The following is a 16,936-nucleotide window of genomic DNA, read 5'->3' as shown; positions in this document are numbered from 1 at the left end:
AAGCATTCGGTTCTGTAATTCCTGATGAAATCAATAAAATAAATTGACGCATTCATTAATTTTTTCCAGTCACTCTGTATATGCAAATCGAAAAAATATGAATGCAATGATAAATCACAAGTACAGATTCATCATATTTTTCACATTTTAGATAGGATTTATTTACCAAATTTTAGGGTGACGTCATCAATTTTTTTAGGGGGGGATGAGCAAATAAATTTTGATAAAAAATTTACCATGCTTATGATAACTTTAAAATATCTTCAAGATTTCACAGCATTCGGTTCTGTAATTCCTGATTAAATCAATAAAATAAATTGACGCATTCATTAATTTTTTTCAGTCACCCTGTATATGCAAATCGAAAAAATTTGAATGGAATGATGAATCACAAGAAGAGACTCACCATATTTTGTACATTTTAGATAGGATTTATTCAGCAAAATTTTGTGGTGACGTCATAAACTTTTTAGGGAGGACGACCAAATACATTTTGATCAAAAATTTACCATGCTTATGATAATTTTAAAACACCTTCAAGATTTTAAAGCATTCGGTTCTGTAATTCCTGATTAAATCGATAAAATAAATTCACGCATTCATTTTTTTTTTTTGAGTCACCCTGTATATGCAAATCCAAAAAATATGAATGGAGTGATATATCACAAGTACAGACGCATCATATTTTGTACATTTTAAATAGGATTTATTCGGCAAACTTTTGAGCTGACGTCATCAAGTTTTTGGAGGGGATAACCAAATATTTTTTGACTAAAGATTTATGATGCTCTTTATAGCCTTAAAACATGTGCAACATTTCAAAACATTCGGGTTAGCAGATTCAAAATTAAATTGGAAAATGTTGTTTTATAATTTTGATTTTTTTTCCAAAAATCTGGACGTTTCGGGTAAAAACTCAATTCGGAGTCGTAAACTACATGCGTAGGATTATGTTATTTTATACAATTTAAGACCCATTTACTATGTACAATGTTGAAGTGACGTCATCGCATTAGTGGTGGGGATGATTAGACAAATTTTGGTTAGCGTTTTACCATCTACATGATATTCCTAATATAAGTACAAAACAATCGGTCCAGTACTTTCGGAGATTATCTGTCTAATAAAAATCCGGGACGGCAGACAGACGGACAGACGGACGGACAGACAGACGGAAATGGGAGACCTATTTCTTCGTCTTCTAGGGGTCATGAAAGATCGAGAAAACGTAAAAGTAGAGAGTCGGCCGACGGACTCGATTACAATACCTCCTTTGCTTACGCTCGGGAAGTAAAAAACGAAAAATCGCAAGATATAAAAAAATCAAAAGCTGGAAAATTGATAATTTTAAACTACTCGAAACTCGAAAAATTGCAAATAGAAAAACTGAAGAAAAAAAGGAAAAATTGAAGAATCGAAAAATTCAAGTACAAAATCGAGGCGAGAGAAATTCTGTCGAAATAGTCTTCGACCAATTTTTTCATTTTTTTCATATTTAAAGTTACAGATCTTGACGTGCTGATTCCAAAAATATGGCGTGGGTAATATTTTCGAAATATCCGGAATCAAATCCGAATTTCATGAATTTTTTAAAAATTGGAATATTGCAACTGGCGTTTCTGGAAAACCGGTTGGGGGTTTAAAAAAAGATCGCAAAATCAAATCTTATGATTTTTCGAAAAATCTGGATTTATTTACCTTCGATGAATTTTTTGGTAATATAATCTTTCGCTTTTCTGTTTTCTTCGAATTTAAATTTTCTCAATTTTCCATTTTCTTTCATTTTCAGTTTTTCAATTTTTCGTTGAAAGCAAAGTAAAATGGTGCCTCCCCACCCACCCTTATTCGTTTTTATTAGCTCTGAAGAAAGAATTTCAGAAGTTTTTAATTGTTAATTATTAAATTTTTCTATTTTTCAATTTTAAGATTATAAAATCGAAAAAAATATTGAAAAATTAAATCGAGAAAACGAAAATCAAGCTTTTATTTACCCTCAACGGCGATAAAATAACAAAGACCACCCATACAGAAACTCAAATATTTTCCTACATACAGCGATAATTAAACACTCCATAAATTACTAGACCAACGGTGGATTAAATACGCAGCACAACACCAACAAAAATAAAATAAATAAAGTGTCGGAAAAAACACACACGGTGTAATTTATTTCGGGCTTTTTTTTTTAATTTACGATAGAGCAAATTGAATTAGAATTGCAGGTTCTAATTGTTGTTTCGCATGATATTCCCGTGTTTCATTCCACGCTTGGTTTCGTTTTAATTTATCAACTATAAATCACAATTAATTCGGAATTACTAAAATAACCACTCCAAATAAATACAAACACGACAATTTGTCTTGTTTTTTAGTTTCAACACAAACATGGATTTTACACTGCATTTGCGGTAAAAGCTTTCAGAATAAACACAGTTAATAAAAAATAACAAATCTCTAAAATTCGCGTCCTTCGAACCTTCACAATTCCACTAATTCACCCATGAGCGAAGAAAGCCACCTCATTACCACCGAAAGCCCTATAAATACCATCATCGTCACCCATATCGTCACAGTTCGCTCAAACCATCAACATGAAACTCTTCGTAAGTATACTCAGTATAGTTTTCCAATTTTCGTAAAACACTCATCATTCTTAGCTTGTCGCCGCAATCTTAATCGCCGCCGCCGCCGCCAAACCCACCGGGGACCAGCACGTCGCCGTCACCCAGGACACCGCCGGCAACTACAAACTCGCCCTCAACCTTGACGGACACTCTCGCGTGGAGCACGGAAACGCCGACGGGACCGTCAGCGGTAGCTACTCCTACGTCGACCCCAACGGCGTGCTGCAGACCGTCGAGTACACCGCAGGAGTCGATGGCTTCCGGGTCACCGGAAACAACCTCCCCGTGGCGCCCGCCGCCATTCCGGACACGGACGACGTCGCCGCAGCCAAGGCCATGCACCTCGTCCTGCTCCAGCAAGGACTACCGCACTTTGCTTAACTTACTTTTACGAAATAAATTATTTATTGACTGATTATTTTGGATTTTTGTTTGGCACTGCGGCAATGAAATATTCCGGTTTGATCTCACTTTTAAACCTGTGCTCCGGGAATAATCCGGGAATCGAAAGGCCGATAATGGCACATTAAAATGGAAGTCGATGAAGTGTGTACACTAATGGAGTTAACGCCGGTAATGAATTCCGTTATCGCCACAGACATATCAGTTGGCTCGTTAAGGCCTTTTCGTCTTGTAATTATTTCGCCATCGACGGAATGGTTGCGCTATCAAAGGAGATGATCGATAGGAAGGGACGTTATAATTACGGAGACGCAGGTGGGTTGCACGGAAAGGCGTTATTACACACAATGGCGAACGTCGAAAAATCGGACTGGAAAAAATCTCGATTTGACGCAACCAGTAATACACCCCTTGATCGAATTCAAGCTTTATGATTTTACCAGAGAACATAGAGAAGCGTCATAGTTAAATTAAATGAGGGTTGAGGACTCCTCGACTTATGTTGGCAACAGTGTTTGTTTCTAACTAGAAAAAATGTCATAATATTTTTAACGACGCGTTTTACTTTCGACAAATTGACACTAGATTTACCAGAATATTACAAGCTGCTTACTGTTTTCTTCACTTTAATTCAGATCACATGAATTACAGTTCGTCGTCTGAGAACTTGTTTGATCTACAGACCAGAGCGCACTCAGTCCAATGTCGACTCTAATAATAAGCGTTCGTAAACGATTTAATTTATAAGCCATGATCCGTGATCTGATCCACATCCTAACCGGTTTCCACCATGATTTCTGCTGTTTCAACTTTCGAATTCTGTTTTTCGAAATTTTAGTTTGGGGACTTTTCAGTTTACTCCTATTTATTTTTCAATTTTTGGATTTTACAATTTCTCAATTTTTCAATTTCTCGGTTTTCAGTTTTTCTCTTCAATTTTACAATTTTTAAATATTTCGATTTTTCAATTTTTGACTTTTATAAACTCTATTTGTCGATTTTTCAGGTTTTTGATTTTTCAATTTTTCGATTTTTTAACGGTTTCGATATTTCGTTTTCACTTTTTTGATTTTTCGATTCTTTAGATTCTTAGTATTTGGATTTTTCAGTTTTGGGATTTTTCAGTTTTTCGATTCGTCAGTTTTTCTTTCATTTTTCAGTTTTTCGATATTTCAGTTTTGGGATTTTTCAATATTTCCGTTCTTCGACTTTTCCATTTTTGACTTCTGGATTTTTCGATGTGTCGACTTTTTACTTTTTCGATTTTCAAATTTTAAATTTTTGGATTTCCCGATTTTTCATTTCAGTTCTTCGATATTTCAATTTTTCAAATGTTTCGATTTCTTAATCTTTCGATTTTTATATTTTCGATTTTTCAGTTTCTTGATATTTTAATTGTTCAATATTTAAAATTTTAGATTTTTCGATTTCTCGATTTTTCATTTCAGTTCTTCGAAATTTCAGTTTTTCAAGTTTTCGAATTTTTCAAATGGTTTGATTTCTTAATCAATCGATTTTTCGACTTCCCAGTTTTAGATTTTTCGTTTTTCAATTGTCGTTTTTTCAAACTTTCGACTTTCGAGTGTTCGATATTCCTGTTCTTCAATTCTTTAATTTTTCGATTTTTCAGGTTTTTGATTTTTATTTTTTAATTTTTTTAAGGTTTCAATTTTTTGACTTCATTTTTTGGATATTTCTATTGCTCAATTTTTCGACTTTTTAGGTTCTCAGTTTTTGGGTTATTAACTTTTCGGATTTTTCAGGTTTTCCATTTTTCAGTTTTTCGATACTTCAGTTTTGGGATTTTTCAATATTTCGATTCTTCGACTTTTTGATTTTTGACTTCTGGATTTTTCAATGTATCGATTTTTTTACTTTTTCGATTTTTCAATTTTGTGATATTTTAATTATTCAAATTTTAAAATTTCGATTTTTCTTTCCAGTTTTTCGAATTTTTTAAATGTTTCGATTTCTTAATATTTCGATTTTTGACTTCCCGGTTTTAGATTTCATGTTTTTCAATTTTTGTTTTTTTTTATTTTCGATTTTTCAATTTTTTAAAATTTTACTTTTATAAAATGTCAATTGTTCGATTTTTCAATTAATTGATGTCTTGTTATTCCCATTTCTTGACTTTTTCGGTTTTCCTGTTCTTCAATTCTTCAATGTTCCCATTTTTCAGGTTTTTCATTTTTCAATTTTTCGATTTTTTATGGTTTTGATTTTTCGATTTCTCAATTTTTCTATTTTTTAGAATCTCAGTTTTTGGATATTTCAGTTTTTTCATTCTTCAATTTTTCTTTCATTTTTCAGTTTTTCGATATTTCAGTTTTAGGATTTTTCAATTTGTCGATTTGTTTACATTTCGATTTTTAAATTTTAGTTTTTTCGATTTTTTGATTTAATTTTTCAATATTTATTTTTATTTATTTAAAATTTTGGATTTTTCGATTTTTCGGCCTTTCGATTTCTTGTTTGTTCTTGTTGTTTTTCAAATTCTCAATTTTTCGAAATTTTACTTTTGAGATTTTTGAGTTTATTTATTATGCAATTTTTGGATTTTATGATTTTTCAATTTTACGATTTTTCAATTAATCAATATTTTGATTTTCTCATTTCTTCCCCTTCGGCTGTTTCCATTTTGCAGTTTTTCAATTCTTCAATTTTTCGATTTTTCAGGATTTTGATTTTTCATTTTTTTATTTTTAAGGTTTCGATTTTTCGACTTCACTTTTCTGATTTTTCGATTTCTCAGTTTTTTAGTTTTTCAGTTTTTGGATATTTCAGTTTTGGAATTTTTCAGTTTATTATTATTCAATTTTTCGATTTTACAATTTTTCAATTTTTTAATTTCACGAATTTCAATTTTTCAATTTCTCAATTTTCCCATGTTTCAATTACGTTTTTACAATTTTTCTCTTCTATTTTACGATTTTTATATATTTAGATTCTTCAAATTTGACTTTTATAAACCCTCAATTCTTCAATTTTTTAGGTCTTTGATTTTTCAATTTTCTAAGGTTTTGGTTTTTCGACTTTTTGATTTCTAAATTTCTCAGTTTTTGGATATTTCTGTTTTGAGTTTTTTCAGTTTTTTCATTCTTCAGTTTTTCTTTCATTTTCCAATTTTTCGAAATTTCAGTTTTGGGGTTTTTCAGATTGATTTATTATTCAATTTTTCTATTTCTCAATTAATCTTAATTAATGTTTTGATTTCCCGATTTAGTTTCCCATTTTTGGTTTTTTTTTCATTCTTCAGTTTTTCGATATTTCAGTTTTGGTATTTTTCAATATTTCGATTCTTCGACTTTTCGACTTGACTCCTGGATTTTTCGATGTGTCGATTTCTTTACTTTTTCGATTTTTCAATTTTTAAATTTTAGATTTTTTAATTTTTAAAATTTAAAATTTTTCGATTTCTCGATTTTTCATTTCAGTTCTTCGATATTTCAATTTTTCAAGTTTTAGAATTTTTCAAATGTTTCGATTGCTTAATTTTTCAAATTTGACTTTTATAAACTCTCAATTTTTCCATCTTTCAATCAATCGATGTTTTGATTTACCTATTTCTTGACCTTCGAGTGTTTCGATTTTCCTGTTCTTAAATTCTTTAATTTTTTGATTTTTCAGGTTTTTGATTTTTCAGTTTTAGGATTTTTCAATATTTCAATTCTTCGGCTTTTCTATTTTTGACTTCTGGATTTTTCGATGTGTCTACCTTTTTACTTTTTCGATTTTTCAATTTCTGGATTTGATTGTTCAGGTTTTCGATTTATCATTTTTTCAATTTTTTATTTGGGCCTATTTCGGTTTCTCAGTTTTTCCAGTTTTCCATTTTTTCGTTTTTTGATTTTTCCGCTTTTCCAATTTTTCAACTTTTAACTTGTTTGTCGATTTCTCTATTTTTCGATTTTTCGACTTCATCACTTTTCGATTTCTCGTTCTTTTGATCTTTCAGTCTCTCAATTTTTCAATTTTTCGAATTTTTAAGTTTTTTGATTTGTCGATTTATCGATATTTGGATTTTTCGATTTTGGCCTATTTCGGTTTCTTAATTGTTCGACTTTTCGACTCCACGATTTCTTGATCTTCTGATTTTTCGATTTGTCCGTTTTTCGATTTTCCAGTTTTTCGATTTTTCAGTTATCCGATATTTTAAATTTGAGTTTAGATTTCTCGCTTTTTCGATTATTTTTTAAGGTTTCGATTTTGCGATTATTAGATTTCTCGATATTTTGAATTTTCGATTATTTTAATTGTTCATTTTTTTTTCTCACTGTTAATATCATACAGTGTATCGAAAACAACCACAAAAATTGTCACTAAACACATTTAAAAAAAATTCATACAAAATAGAACACAGTGTTTCCAAAACGATTTCCCGAAAAAAATCCATTGGGTTATTACGATTTCAACAATATTCTTAGTTTAAGACGTTTTGCTAGTATAAAATACAAATAAAGAGTTAATTCTTAGTTAAACAAAATATGTAAAATCATCTAAATATGAATCAAAAATATTCACTTAGTCGTTATAAAATCCGACCAAACAACTATTTCCCGCAGAAATTATAGTCTGAACCAACCCAATCGCTTCTGAACGCTTAGAGTCGACATTGGCCTGTGCGCCCTCTGGTCTATAGATCGAACAAGTTTTGAGGCGACGAGTTGTAGTGAAACAAATTTTTTATTTAAATTTGGCGCTTGCCTTTGCGGTTGAAGACGCCAATGTCGAGGGTGGTTTTGCAAAATCAGCCTCAATGTCGCATCTATATTAATCTATAATTTTACGACAATTATTTTGTTGCACAAATATACGTTTTGAATTTGACCGTTGGCGATCCGAGCGGTCGCAGCAGCCATTGCGGTTCGTTCCCCTTAATTAAACCCCCAATAAAACAGAAATTGCAGATGTTATCGACGGCAATCATAAAAAGCTCTGGCCACCCTCCGCACTTCCAATTTTCGAAAAAACTCCGGATAGCATCAGCGAACGTGACTTTAACGTATTGGATACCGATTTCGTGCAAGTAGAGGCAAAAAAGAGCACAGCACGTGCCCTCGCATTCCATCAGAAACGGCCAGAAATCAAAGCGTGCACTTGCCCGATGAAAGAATATTGCACCGTGAGGTTGCATCCAGCGCAATCAACTCGGATACAGTTAACGGCGTCCCGTTCATTTAACAAGAAGAAATGGTAAATGGTTAAAAGAAACAATTAGCGAAACGGGGAAACTGATCCGGCGCGTTATTGCGACTATTATGACATCTTCGCCTCCCATAAAACGTGCGGACGCAAAATGTCGACGAATTAATTGATGGTATCTCTGCTTACATGATTAAATTATGTTGTCCTAATATAGTTCAGCCAATTAGTCACATTATTAATTGCTATCTGGAAACTGGATACTTTCCAGAATTATGGAAAGTGGCTTTAATTCATCCTATTCCCAAAATCGATGAGGTAAACTCTCCAGAAGACCTAAGACCAATAAGTATTCTTCCAACATTATCTGAAGTCTTAGAAAAATGTATCTATAATCAAATCTTTAATTTTATAGTACAAGAAGAGATATTATCTGAAGATCAATCTGGTTTTCGCAAGGGATATAGCACAACGACAGCTCTAGCTTCTGTTATCGATGATTGCCTGATTGAACTTGACAGAAACCACGCAAGTATTGTAACTCTTTTGGATTATTCAAAAGCTTTTGATACTTTGGACCACCACCTCCTCTGCACAAAACTGAAATATTATGGGTTCGATCAAATTTCTGTTTCTTTTTTTAAATCATATTTACAAAATCGACTTCAACAAGTTGTAACCGAGTCTGGTAAATCTAAAATTGGCTTAATAACATCAGGCGTACCGCAAGGCTCGGTCTTAGGCCCAATTCTTATTACTATATATACTTCCCAATTGTTGCAGATACCTTCAGTATCTAAAAAGAGAGCCTCTGCAGATGACACCCAAATGCAGCATCATTTCCTACCTAACGAAGTTGATATAGCATCTAATCATATAAACAATGACTTACAAAATATAGCAAATGTTTCATCTGATATTAACCTCCAACTGAATATAAATAAATGCAAAGTTATTTGCTTCGCTCCCCGAAAATTTAAAAATGTTCTTTTTGACAATATTAATGTTAAATTTGATAATATAAAACTACCAGTTTTACATACTGTAAGAAATTTGGGATTGGTGATTGATGACGATATTCGTTTTAAGACCCATATTTCTAACATTATTAAAAAATCTTATGTAGCATTGAAACTTCTTTATTCAAATTACCTCTTACTCAATTTTAAATTGAGGAAGAAATTATGTGAGTCTCTTATCTTGTCATATATAGGGGAAAAGTGCCTAAAATGATCCCCTCAGGTCAAATGATCCCCATCAATTGTAAGAAAATTTGTGGCTCCATCTACCAAACATAACTGTCATTTGATTAAGCGCTCTGTAATTAGTACCCTCTGAAAGTTTGATGGCGTTCTGTGTATTCTGCACAGTTTTGTGCCAAAATATGTAAAATAAGCACCTCTGATCTAAGGTAAGATATATTTTAAAAGTCCATTACTTCCATTTGAAAGGTCTTATAGCGGTGGTAGTTGTTTTGACAGAATTAGATACATTTCAGTCGTAGGTTAGTTATGATCTTTTTACCGTATGTAAAAATTGAAGGTTAGTTTACAATTTTTGAATACGGATATACTACCTAAGGCGAAATGATCCCTTTTTCTTGAGGCAAAATGATCCCGGATCATTGGGCGGGGCTAGTACCTGCTAAGATAAGACTGATTTTTGCAAATTATATACCCTCTAAGAAAAGAGAGGGTGGGTGGGCGGGGCTAGTACCTGCTAAGATAAGACTGATTTTTGCAGATAACATATCCTTTAACCCCGCCCATCTACTCTTTATTTTCTTTGAGGGAATACCATTTGCCAATATCAGTTTTATCTTAGCAAGTACTAACCCCACCCACCCGCCCGTTATTTTCTTAGAATGTATGTTATTTGCCAATATCAGCCTTATTTTGCCAAGCACTAGCTCGGCCCATCCGCCCTTTATCTTGTTAGAGGGCTAGTACCTAATAAGATAAGACTGATTTTCGCAAATGACATATCCTCCAAGAAAAGAGAGGGTGGGTGGGCGGGGCTACTACCTGCTAAGATAAGACTGATTTTTGCAGATGACATATCCTCTAACCCCGCCCACCCACCCTTTAGTTTCTTCGAGGGAATACCATTTGCCAATACCAGTTTTATCTTAGCAGTTACTAGCCCCACCCACCTACTACCTGCTAAAATAAAACTGATTTTCGCAAATGAAATACCCTCTAAGAGAGGAGAGGGAGGGTGGGTGGAGCTAGTACCTCTTAAGACTGGGAAATTTAAATAATTTAAAAGAATTTTAGGGATTTTCGTGTTCTATTTTTGGGAAATTCTCAGTCTTAAGAGGTACTAATCCCAGTCACCCGCCCTCACTTTTCTTAAAGGGTATCTCATTTGCCAAAATCAGTTTTATATTAGCAAGTATTAGCCCCACCCACCCACCCTCTCTTTTCTTAGAGGGTATATCATTTGCCAAATTCAGTTTTATCTTAGCAGTTAGTAGACCCGCCTACCCGCCCTCTCTTTTCTTAAAGGCTATATCATTTGGCAAATTCAGTCTTATCTTAGCAGTTACTAACCCCACCCACCCACCCTCTTTTTTCTTAGAGTGTATGTCATTTGCCAAATTCAGTTTTATCTTAGCAGTTACTAGTCCCACCCACCCACCTTCTCTTTGCTTAGAGGGTATATCATTTGCCAAATTCAGTCTTATCCTAGCAGTTACTAGCACCACCCACCCACCCTCTCTTTTCTTAGAGGGTATATCAATTGCCAAATTCAGTTTTATCTTAGCAGGTAGTAGCCCCCCCCACCCGCCCTCTCTTTTCTTGGAGAGTATCCCATTTGGCAAAATTAGTCTTATCTTAGCACGTACTGATGACTAAAGTATTGTCTCAAACTCTTCCAGAAATTATACACCCCGTATTTTCGGTGCTTTTCAAACTTTTTTTGTTTATTTTTTTTTAAGAATTTATTTTTTGGTTAATTTTTGAAATAAAATATTTATCAGTTATGTCATGATTTGATTTTTCTTGTTGATGCTATCCCCTTATGGTCAAAATTCAAAGGGATCATTATGCCCATGCCGAGGGATCATTTTACCTATGGGGATGCCTAAAATGATCCTTTTGTAAGGTCCTGGAAAAACGTTAATAACTTTTTTTATAATTATCGAATCACCAATTGGCTTATACTGTTACCTAGATAAATCAATGTTCTTACAAATAATGCTACAGTTTTACATGAATAATAATAATTTGTATTTTTTAAAGAATTTCTCCCTTAGGGGGATCATTTTAGGCACCTTTCCCCTAAATTATTGCCTACTAATATACTACCCATGTCTTGACAGTATTGATAAATACCGTCTTCAAAAAATCCAAAATAATTGTTGTCGTTTCATTTTTGGTTTGAGGAAATTTGATCATGTGTCTCAGAAAATCTGTGAGCTCGGTTGGATGAAAATTGACAAATTGTTTCAGTATCACCTATCTATCTTTGCTTTCAAGTTATTTTCCTCTAACTCTCCGCCGTACTTGCGTTGTAAATTTCATACAAGAAAAAGTATGTTAAACTCAAGTCTTCCATTAAGGAATCTTAAAGAACTGTCAGTGCCAAAGCATTATACATCTATCTTTCAGAGATCTTTCACGTACAATATTATAAAAGTTTACAATAAATTTTTATTAGAGTTTAATTCAAGTTCTTCCATCAATTGTTTTAGGAAAAAAAATAAAAAATGCTTGGTTAATACTTAGGTTTAAGTTTATTATTGTGGTTCTCTTGCTGTTAACTTTTTATTATTATTATTATTATTATTATTATTATTATTATTTGTATAAATTTAGTTTCTAATTATGGATTATTTAATTTAATTTTAATTTAGATTTAATTAGTTTAATTTGTTTAATTTGATCATTACCTAGCTGACTCCTGTCTAGATATTTAATCCGTTTTTCTGTACAAACTGTTTGGTTAGTTTTAGTTTCTTGTAAATCTAAGGCTAAGTGGAATAGCCTATGGCTAGACTTTGCCTATTATTATTTAATAAAGTCCTATTATTATTATTATTATTATTATTATTATTAATTGCGCAATAAAGCACATTTTCGTAAATCATGACTGGGGTCTTCTGTATTACGTCATGGCTACATGTCGCCGATTCGGGATGGGTATTTTTCGCTGGTGACTTCTGGCTCGAAGTTGTAACGTCTTTATAATTGCGTCGTCGGCTCGCCCTGATATATTGCCGGTATTACAGGATAAAGAGCTCGGAAAGTTATTGGTTATCTGCGAAACTTTGACAATGCCGCTTTTATCCAAACTGTTCAAAGTTTAATTGTGAGAATCGACCTGCCACAAGCCTAGTCTTTAATCAAATAAGAACGAGGAAGAAAAATTTACTTTTTGCTCTTTTCGCCGTCGCTCTGTCTCTAATTTCTTCGCTGTCAAGCTGTTTATTGATTGTGTTCTGCTGGTAGCAGACTTTATTATTAATTTACTTCAAAGGGGCATGCGGTGATTACTTCCCCGTTAATGAAAGCATGAACGAGGCGAAGACGAAGACAAACAGCCGCAGACGTATTTGTTTAACCATTAACAACATGTGCAATAACCAGGCCGCAGTCCCTTTTCGGAAAAGATTCAACCTGGGAGGTAATTCCGGGGAGTTGGAATTCCGGGCATTCTTTGCGCTGCCAACTTCAAAACAAACTTCCAAAAACAATTTTCGGCTGCACAGGTGGCCGAGAAATCGAGCCACTTAGCGCTGCAAAAGGTATATTAATAAAACATTATAGTTCCGTCCTTGTCTAACACGGATGATGCATAGCACCACACATACTCGCCCACTTGATCTTTCCCAGCTTCCACACTAATTAAATGAAAAATAAAAGCTGAGTTAGAAACGCGGAGCTGTTCCTAACCCTACTGTACTACATGTCCTCGGCTTTGTGCGACCTTACTTTTTTTTTTTTTGTTTTTTGTCAAGTAAATGTATCATATTCTGCAGCGTAACTTAATATTGAGTCTGCGGTTTCTTTTGCACTCAGTTTAGCACGAATTCTTGTGTTGTTGCAGATGATCGTCAAAGTGATTGGTGATGGTTCCTCGACGGACGTTCCCGTAACACCTGAAACCACTTGTTCTGACGTCATTGAGTGCTGTCGCGACCCTGGAGACGAAACGTGCGATTTGGTTGCGGTATGCCCTGAGCATGGCGGTGAGTTACACTATTACTATTATTATAATCCCGCATCCTATGCTAATGCGCGAGTTTTCATTTTAAAATGTTTCAGTTTTTCGATTTTCAAATTTTTAATTTCTCACTTTTTGGATTTTTCAATTTTTCGATTTGCAATTTTTCAATTTTTGATTTTTTTTTGTTAGTACTTGCTAAGACAAGACTGATTTTGGCAAACTACATATCCTCTAAGAGAAGAGAGGGTGGGTGGGCGGGCCTAGTATATGGTAAGGTAAAATTAATTTTGGCAAATCACATATCCTCTAAAAAGATAGGGGGCCGGTGGGCGGGGCTAGTACTTGCCAAGATAAGACTGAATTATATTAAGAGTAGTCACTGGAACGAAGAGGGGGGTCGGTGGGCGGGGCCACTGCTTGCTTATAAAACTCTTTAGAAAAACTAAACTCAGCTCCGGAATTGTAAAAAGGAAAAATTGTGAAATATGAAATCGAGAAAACGAAAATCAAAAAATTGAAAATATTAAAAAAAAAAATCAAGGGCTTGAAAAATTGAGGAAATGAAAAATTGTAAAATCGAAAAATTGAAAAACTGAAAATGAAAGAAAATGAAAACATGGAAAATTGAGAAAATTTAAATTCGAAGAAAACAGAAAAGCAAAAAATTATAATACCAAATTTTTTTTGTTAGTACTTGCTAAGATAAGAGTAATCACTGGAATGAAGAGGGGGGTCGGTGGGCGGGGCTACTGCTTGCTTATAAAACTCTTTAGAAAAACCTAAATTCAGCTCCGCCCACTTTTTGTCTCCATTTCACTGACTTATTTTCAATTGTCAATTATTCAATTTTTCGATTTTTCAATATTAAAATTATAAAATCGAAAGAAATATTGGAAAAATAAAGGAATTGTAAAAAGGAAAAATTGTGATATGAAATCGAGAAAACGAAAATCAAAATATCGAGAATATTAAAAACAAAAATCGAGAACGTGAAAAATTGAGGAAACGAAAAATTGAAAAATCGAAAAATTAAAAACGACAAACTGAAAAATCGAAAAATGAAAAATTGTAAAATCGAAAGATTGAAAAACTGAAAATGAAAGAAACTGAAAAAAGCGAAAAATTGTGATGCCAAAAAAATTGATCGAAGGTAAATAAATCCAGATTTTTCAAAAAATTATAAAATTTGATTTTGCGAATTTTATTTTTAACTTCAACCGGTTTTCCAGAATCGCCAATTGAAATATCCCAATTTTTAAAATATCCAAAAAATTCGGATTTCACTCCGAATATTTCGAAAATATTGCCCAGTGAGGCTAAACCCGCTATATTTTTGGAATCAGCACGTCAAAATCTATAACCTTCAATATGAAAAAAAAAAGAAAAAATTGTTCGAAGATTGTTTGGACAGAACTTCCCTCGCCTCAATTTTATGCTTGAATTTTTCAGTTCTTCAATTTTTCTTATTTTTCTTCAGTTTTACGATTTGCAATTTTTCGAGTTTTCAAGTTTAAAATTTTCAATTATCCAACGTTTGTTTTTTTTATATCGTGCGATTTTTCGTTTTTTTTAATTTTGGTTATCTTTTCACTTATTCGATTTTTCGGTGCTTCGATTTTAATTTTTTTGACTTTCTCGTTACTTCAATTTTTCAATTTTCAATTTTACAATGTTTTTTTTTTCGTTTTTTCATTTTAAAGATATGCGACTCTTCAAATTTTCATTTTTAAATTTTTCAGTTTTTCGATTGTCCAATTTTTGGATGTTTCAGTTTTCAGATTTTGCAATTTTTCTATTTGCAATTTCTCAAGTTTCCAATTTTAAAATTCTCAATTTTTGGATTTATCAATTTTTCGTTTTTTCAATTTTTTGATTTGTTCAATTTTTTTTGTTAGTACTTGCTAAGATAAGACTGACTTTGGCAAATCACATATCCTCTAAGCAAAGAGAGGGTGGGTGGGCGGGCCTAGTACATGCTAAGATAAAACTAATTTTGGCAAATCACATACCCTGTAAGAAAATAGAGGGTGGGTGGGCGGGGCTCTAGTATTTGCCGAGATAAGCAAGATAGGATTGAATAGTATTAAGAATAATCACTGGAATGAAGAGGCTGGTCGGTGGGCGGGGCTACTGCTTGCTTATAAAACTCTTTGGAAAAACCTAAATTCAGCTCCGCCCACTTCTTGTCTCCATTTCACTGACTTATTTTCAATTTTCAATTATTGAATTTTTCGATTTTATATATTTTTTATTATAAAATCGAAAGAAAACGAAAATCAAAATATCGAGAATATTAAAAACAAAAATCAAGAACTTGAAAAATCGAGGAAACGAAAAATTGAAAAATCTAAAAATTAAAAACGAGAAACTGAAAAATCGAAAAATGAAAAATTGTAAAATCGAAAAATTGAAAAACTGAAAATGAAAGAAAGTGAAAAAAAAAACGAAAATTGTGATGGAAAATTTTAAATCGAAGAAAACTAAAAACCGAAAAATTCTAACACCAAAAAAATTGATCGAAGGTAAAGAAATCCAGATTTTTCAAAAAATTATAGAATTTGATTTTGCGAATTATATTTTAACTTCAACCGGTTTTCCAGAATCGCCAATTGAAATATCCCAATTTTTAAAATATCCAAAAAATTCGGATTTCACTCCGAATATTTCGAAAATATTGCCCTGTGAGGCTAAACCCGCTATATTTTTGGAATCAGCACGTCAAAATCTATAACCTTGAATATGAAAAAAAAAAGAAAAAAATAATTTTATTTAAATCGATTTTATGCTTGAATTTTTCAATTCAATTTTTTTTTCTTCAGTTTTTCGATTTGCAATTTTTCGAAAGCTGAGTATAATTGGTAGAATATAATTTTAAATTTTCATTATTTTGGGATTTAGCAATTGTTCTTAGCAGAAACAACTTCTGATTTTGTTTATATTTTACATTTTGCAATTTTTCGTGTTTTTTTAATTTTGGTTTCTCTTCCCTTATTCGATTTTTCAGTGTTTTGATTTTATTTTTCTGTTGTTTCAATTTTAATTTTTATCAGTTTTTCGTTTCTTCAATTTTTAATTTTTTTTTTTCGTTTTTTCATGTTTAAGATATGCGACTCTTCAAGTTTTCATTTTAAAATTTTGCAATTTTTTTATTTCTAATTTCTGGAGTTTCCAATTTTTAATTTCTCACTTTTTGGATTTTTCAATTTTTCGTTTTTTCTATTTTTCGATTTGTAATTTTTCAATTTTTAATTTTTTTTTTGTTAGTACTTGCCAAGATAAGACTGATTTTGGCAAATCACATAGCTTCTAAGAAAAGAGAGAGAGGGTGGGCGGGCCTAGTACATGCTAAGGTAAAACTTATTTTGGCAAATCACATATCCTCTAAGAAAATAGAGGGTGGGTGGGCGGGGCTAGTACTTGCCAAGATAGGATTGAATAATATTAAGAGTAGACAAAATAAAAAGGTGCCCCTCCCACCCACCCTTATTCCGTTTTCATTAGTCATTTTTATTAGCTCTGAAATAATTTCACGAGTTTTCAATTTGTAGTTATTCAATTTTTAGATTTTTCAATTTTAAAATTATAAAATCGAA

At 32.5% G+C, this 16,936-nt stretch overlaps 2 protein-coding genes across 3 annotated transcripts in view; both read left to right on the top strand.

Annotated features, from left to right (window-relative positions):
- LOC135123038 (apoptosis-stimulating of p53 protein 2) overlaps nt 1-16,936 on the top strand; it is a 223,369-nt gene that overhangs the window by 38,674 nt on the left and 167,759 nt on the right. For both annotated transcript variants that reach the window (XM_064047560.1, XM_064047539.1), the window contains exon 3: nt 13,224-13,365. In XM_064047560.1, coding sequence (XP_063903630.1) covers nt 13,224-13,365 — 142 coding nt within the window. The remainder of the gene's footprint in view (nt 1-13,223; nt 13,366-16,936) is intronic.
- Nucleotides 2,375-3,005, top strand: LOC135122982 (cuticle protein 6-like). Its single transcript, XM_064047483.1, has 2 exons — nt 2,375-2,603; nt 2,658-3,005. Exons 1-2 carry the CDS (start codon nt 2,592-2,594, stop codon nt 3,003-3,005), a joined length of 360 nt encoding a protein of 119 aa, XP_063903553.1. The 5' UTR covers nt 2,375-2,591.

Source organism: Zophobas morio, unplaced genomic scaffold (assembly GCF_036711695.1).
Source record: "Zophobas morio isolate AGI-343-1 ecotype UQ-CSIRO unplaced genomic scaffold, CSIRO_AGI_Zmor_V1 ptg000002l, whole genome shotgun sequence".
Taxonomy (NCBI): domain Eukaryota; kingdom Metazoa; phylum Arthropoda; class Insecta; order Coleoptera; family Tenebrionidae; genus Zophobas; species Zophobas morio.
This window is presented reverse-complemented; position numbering and strand designations above follow the sequence as displayed.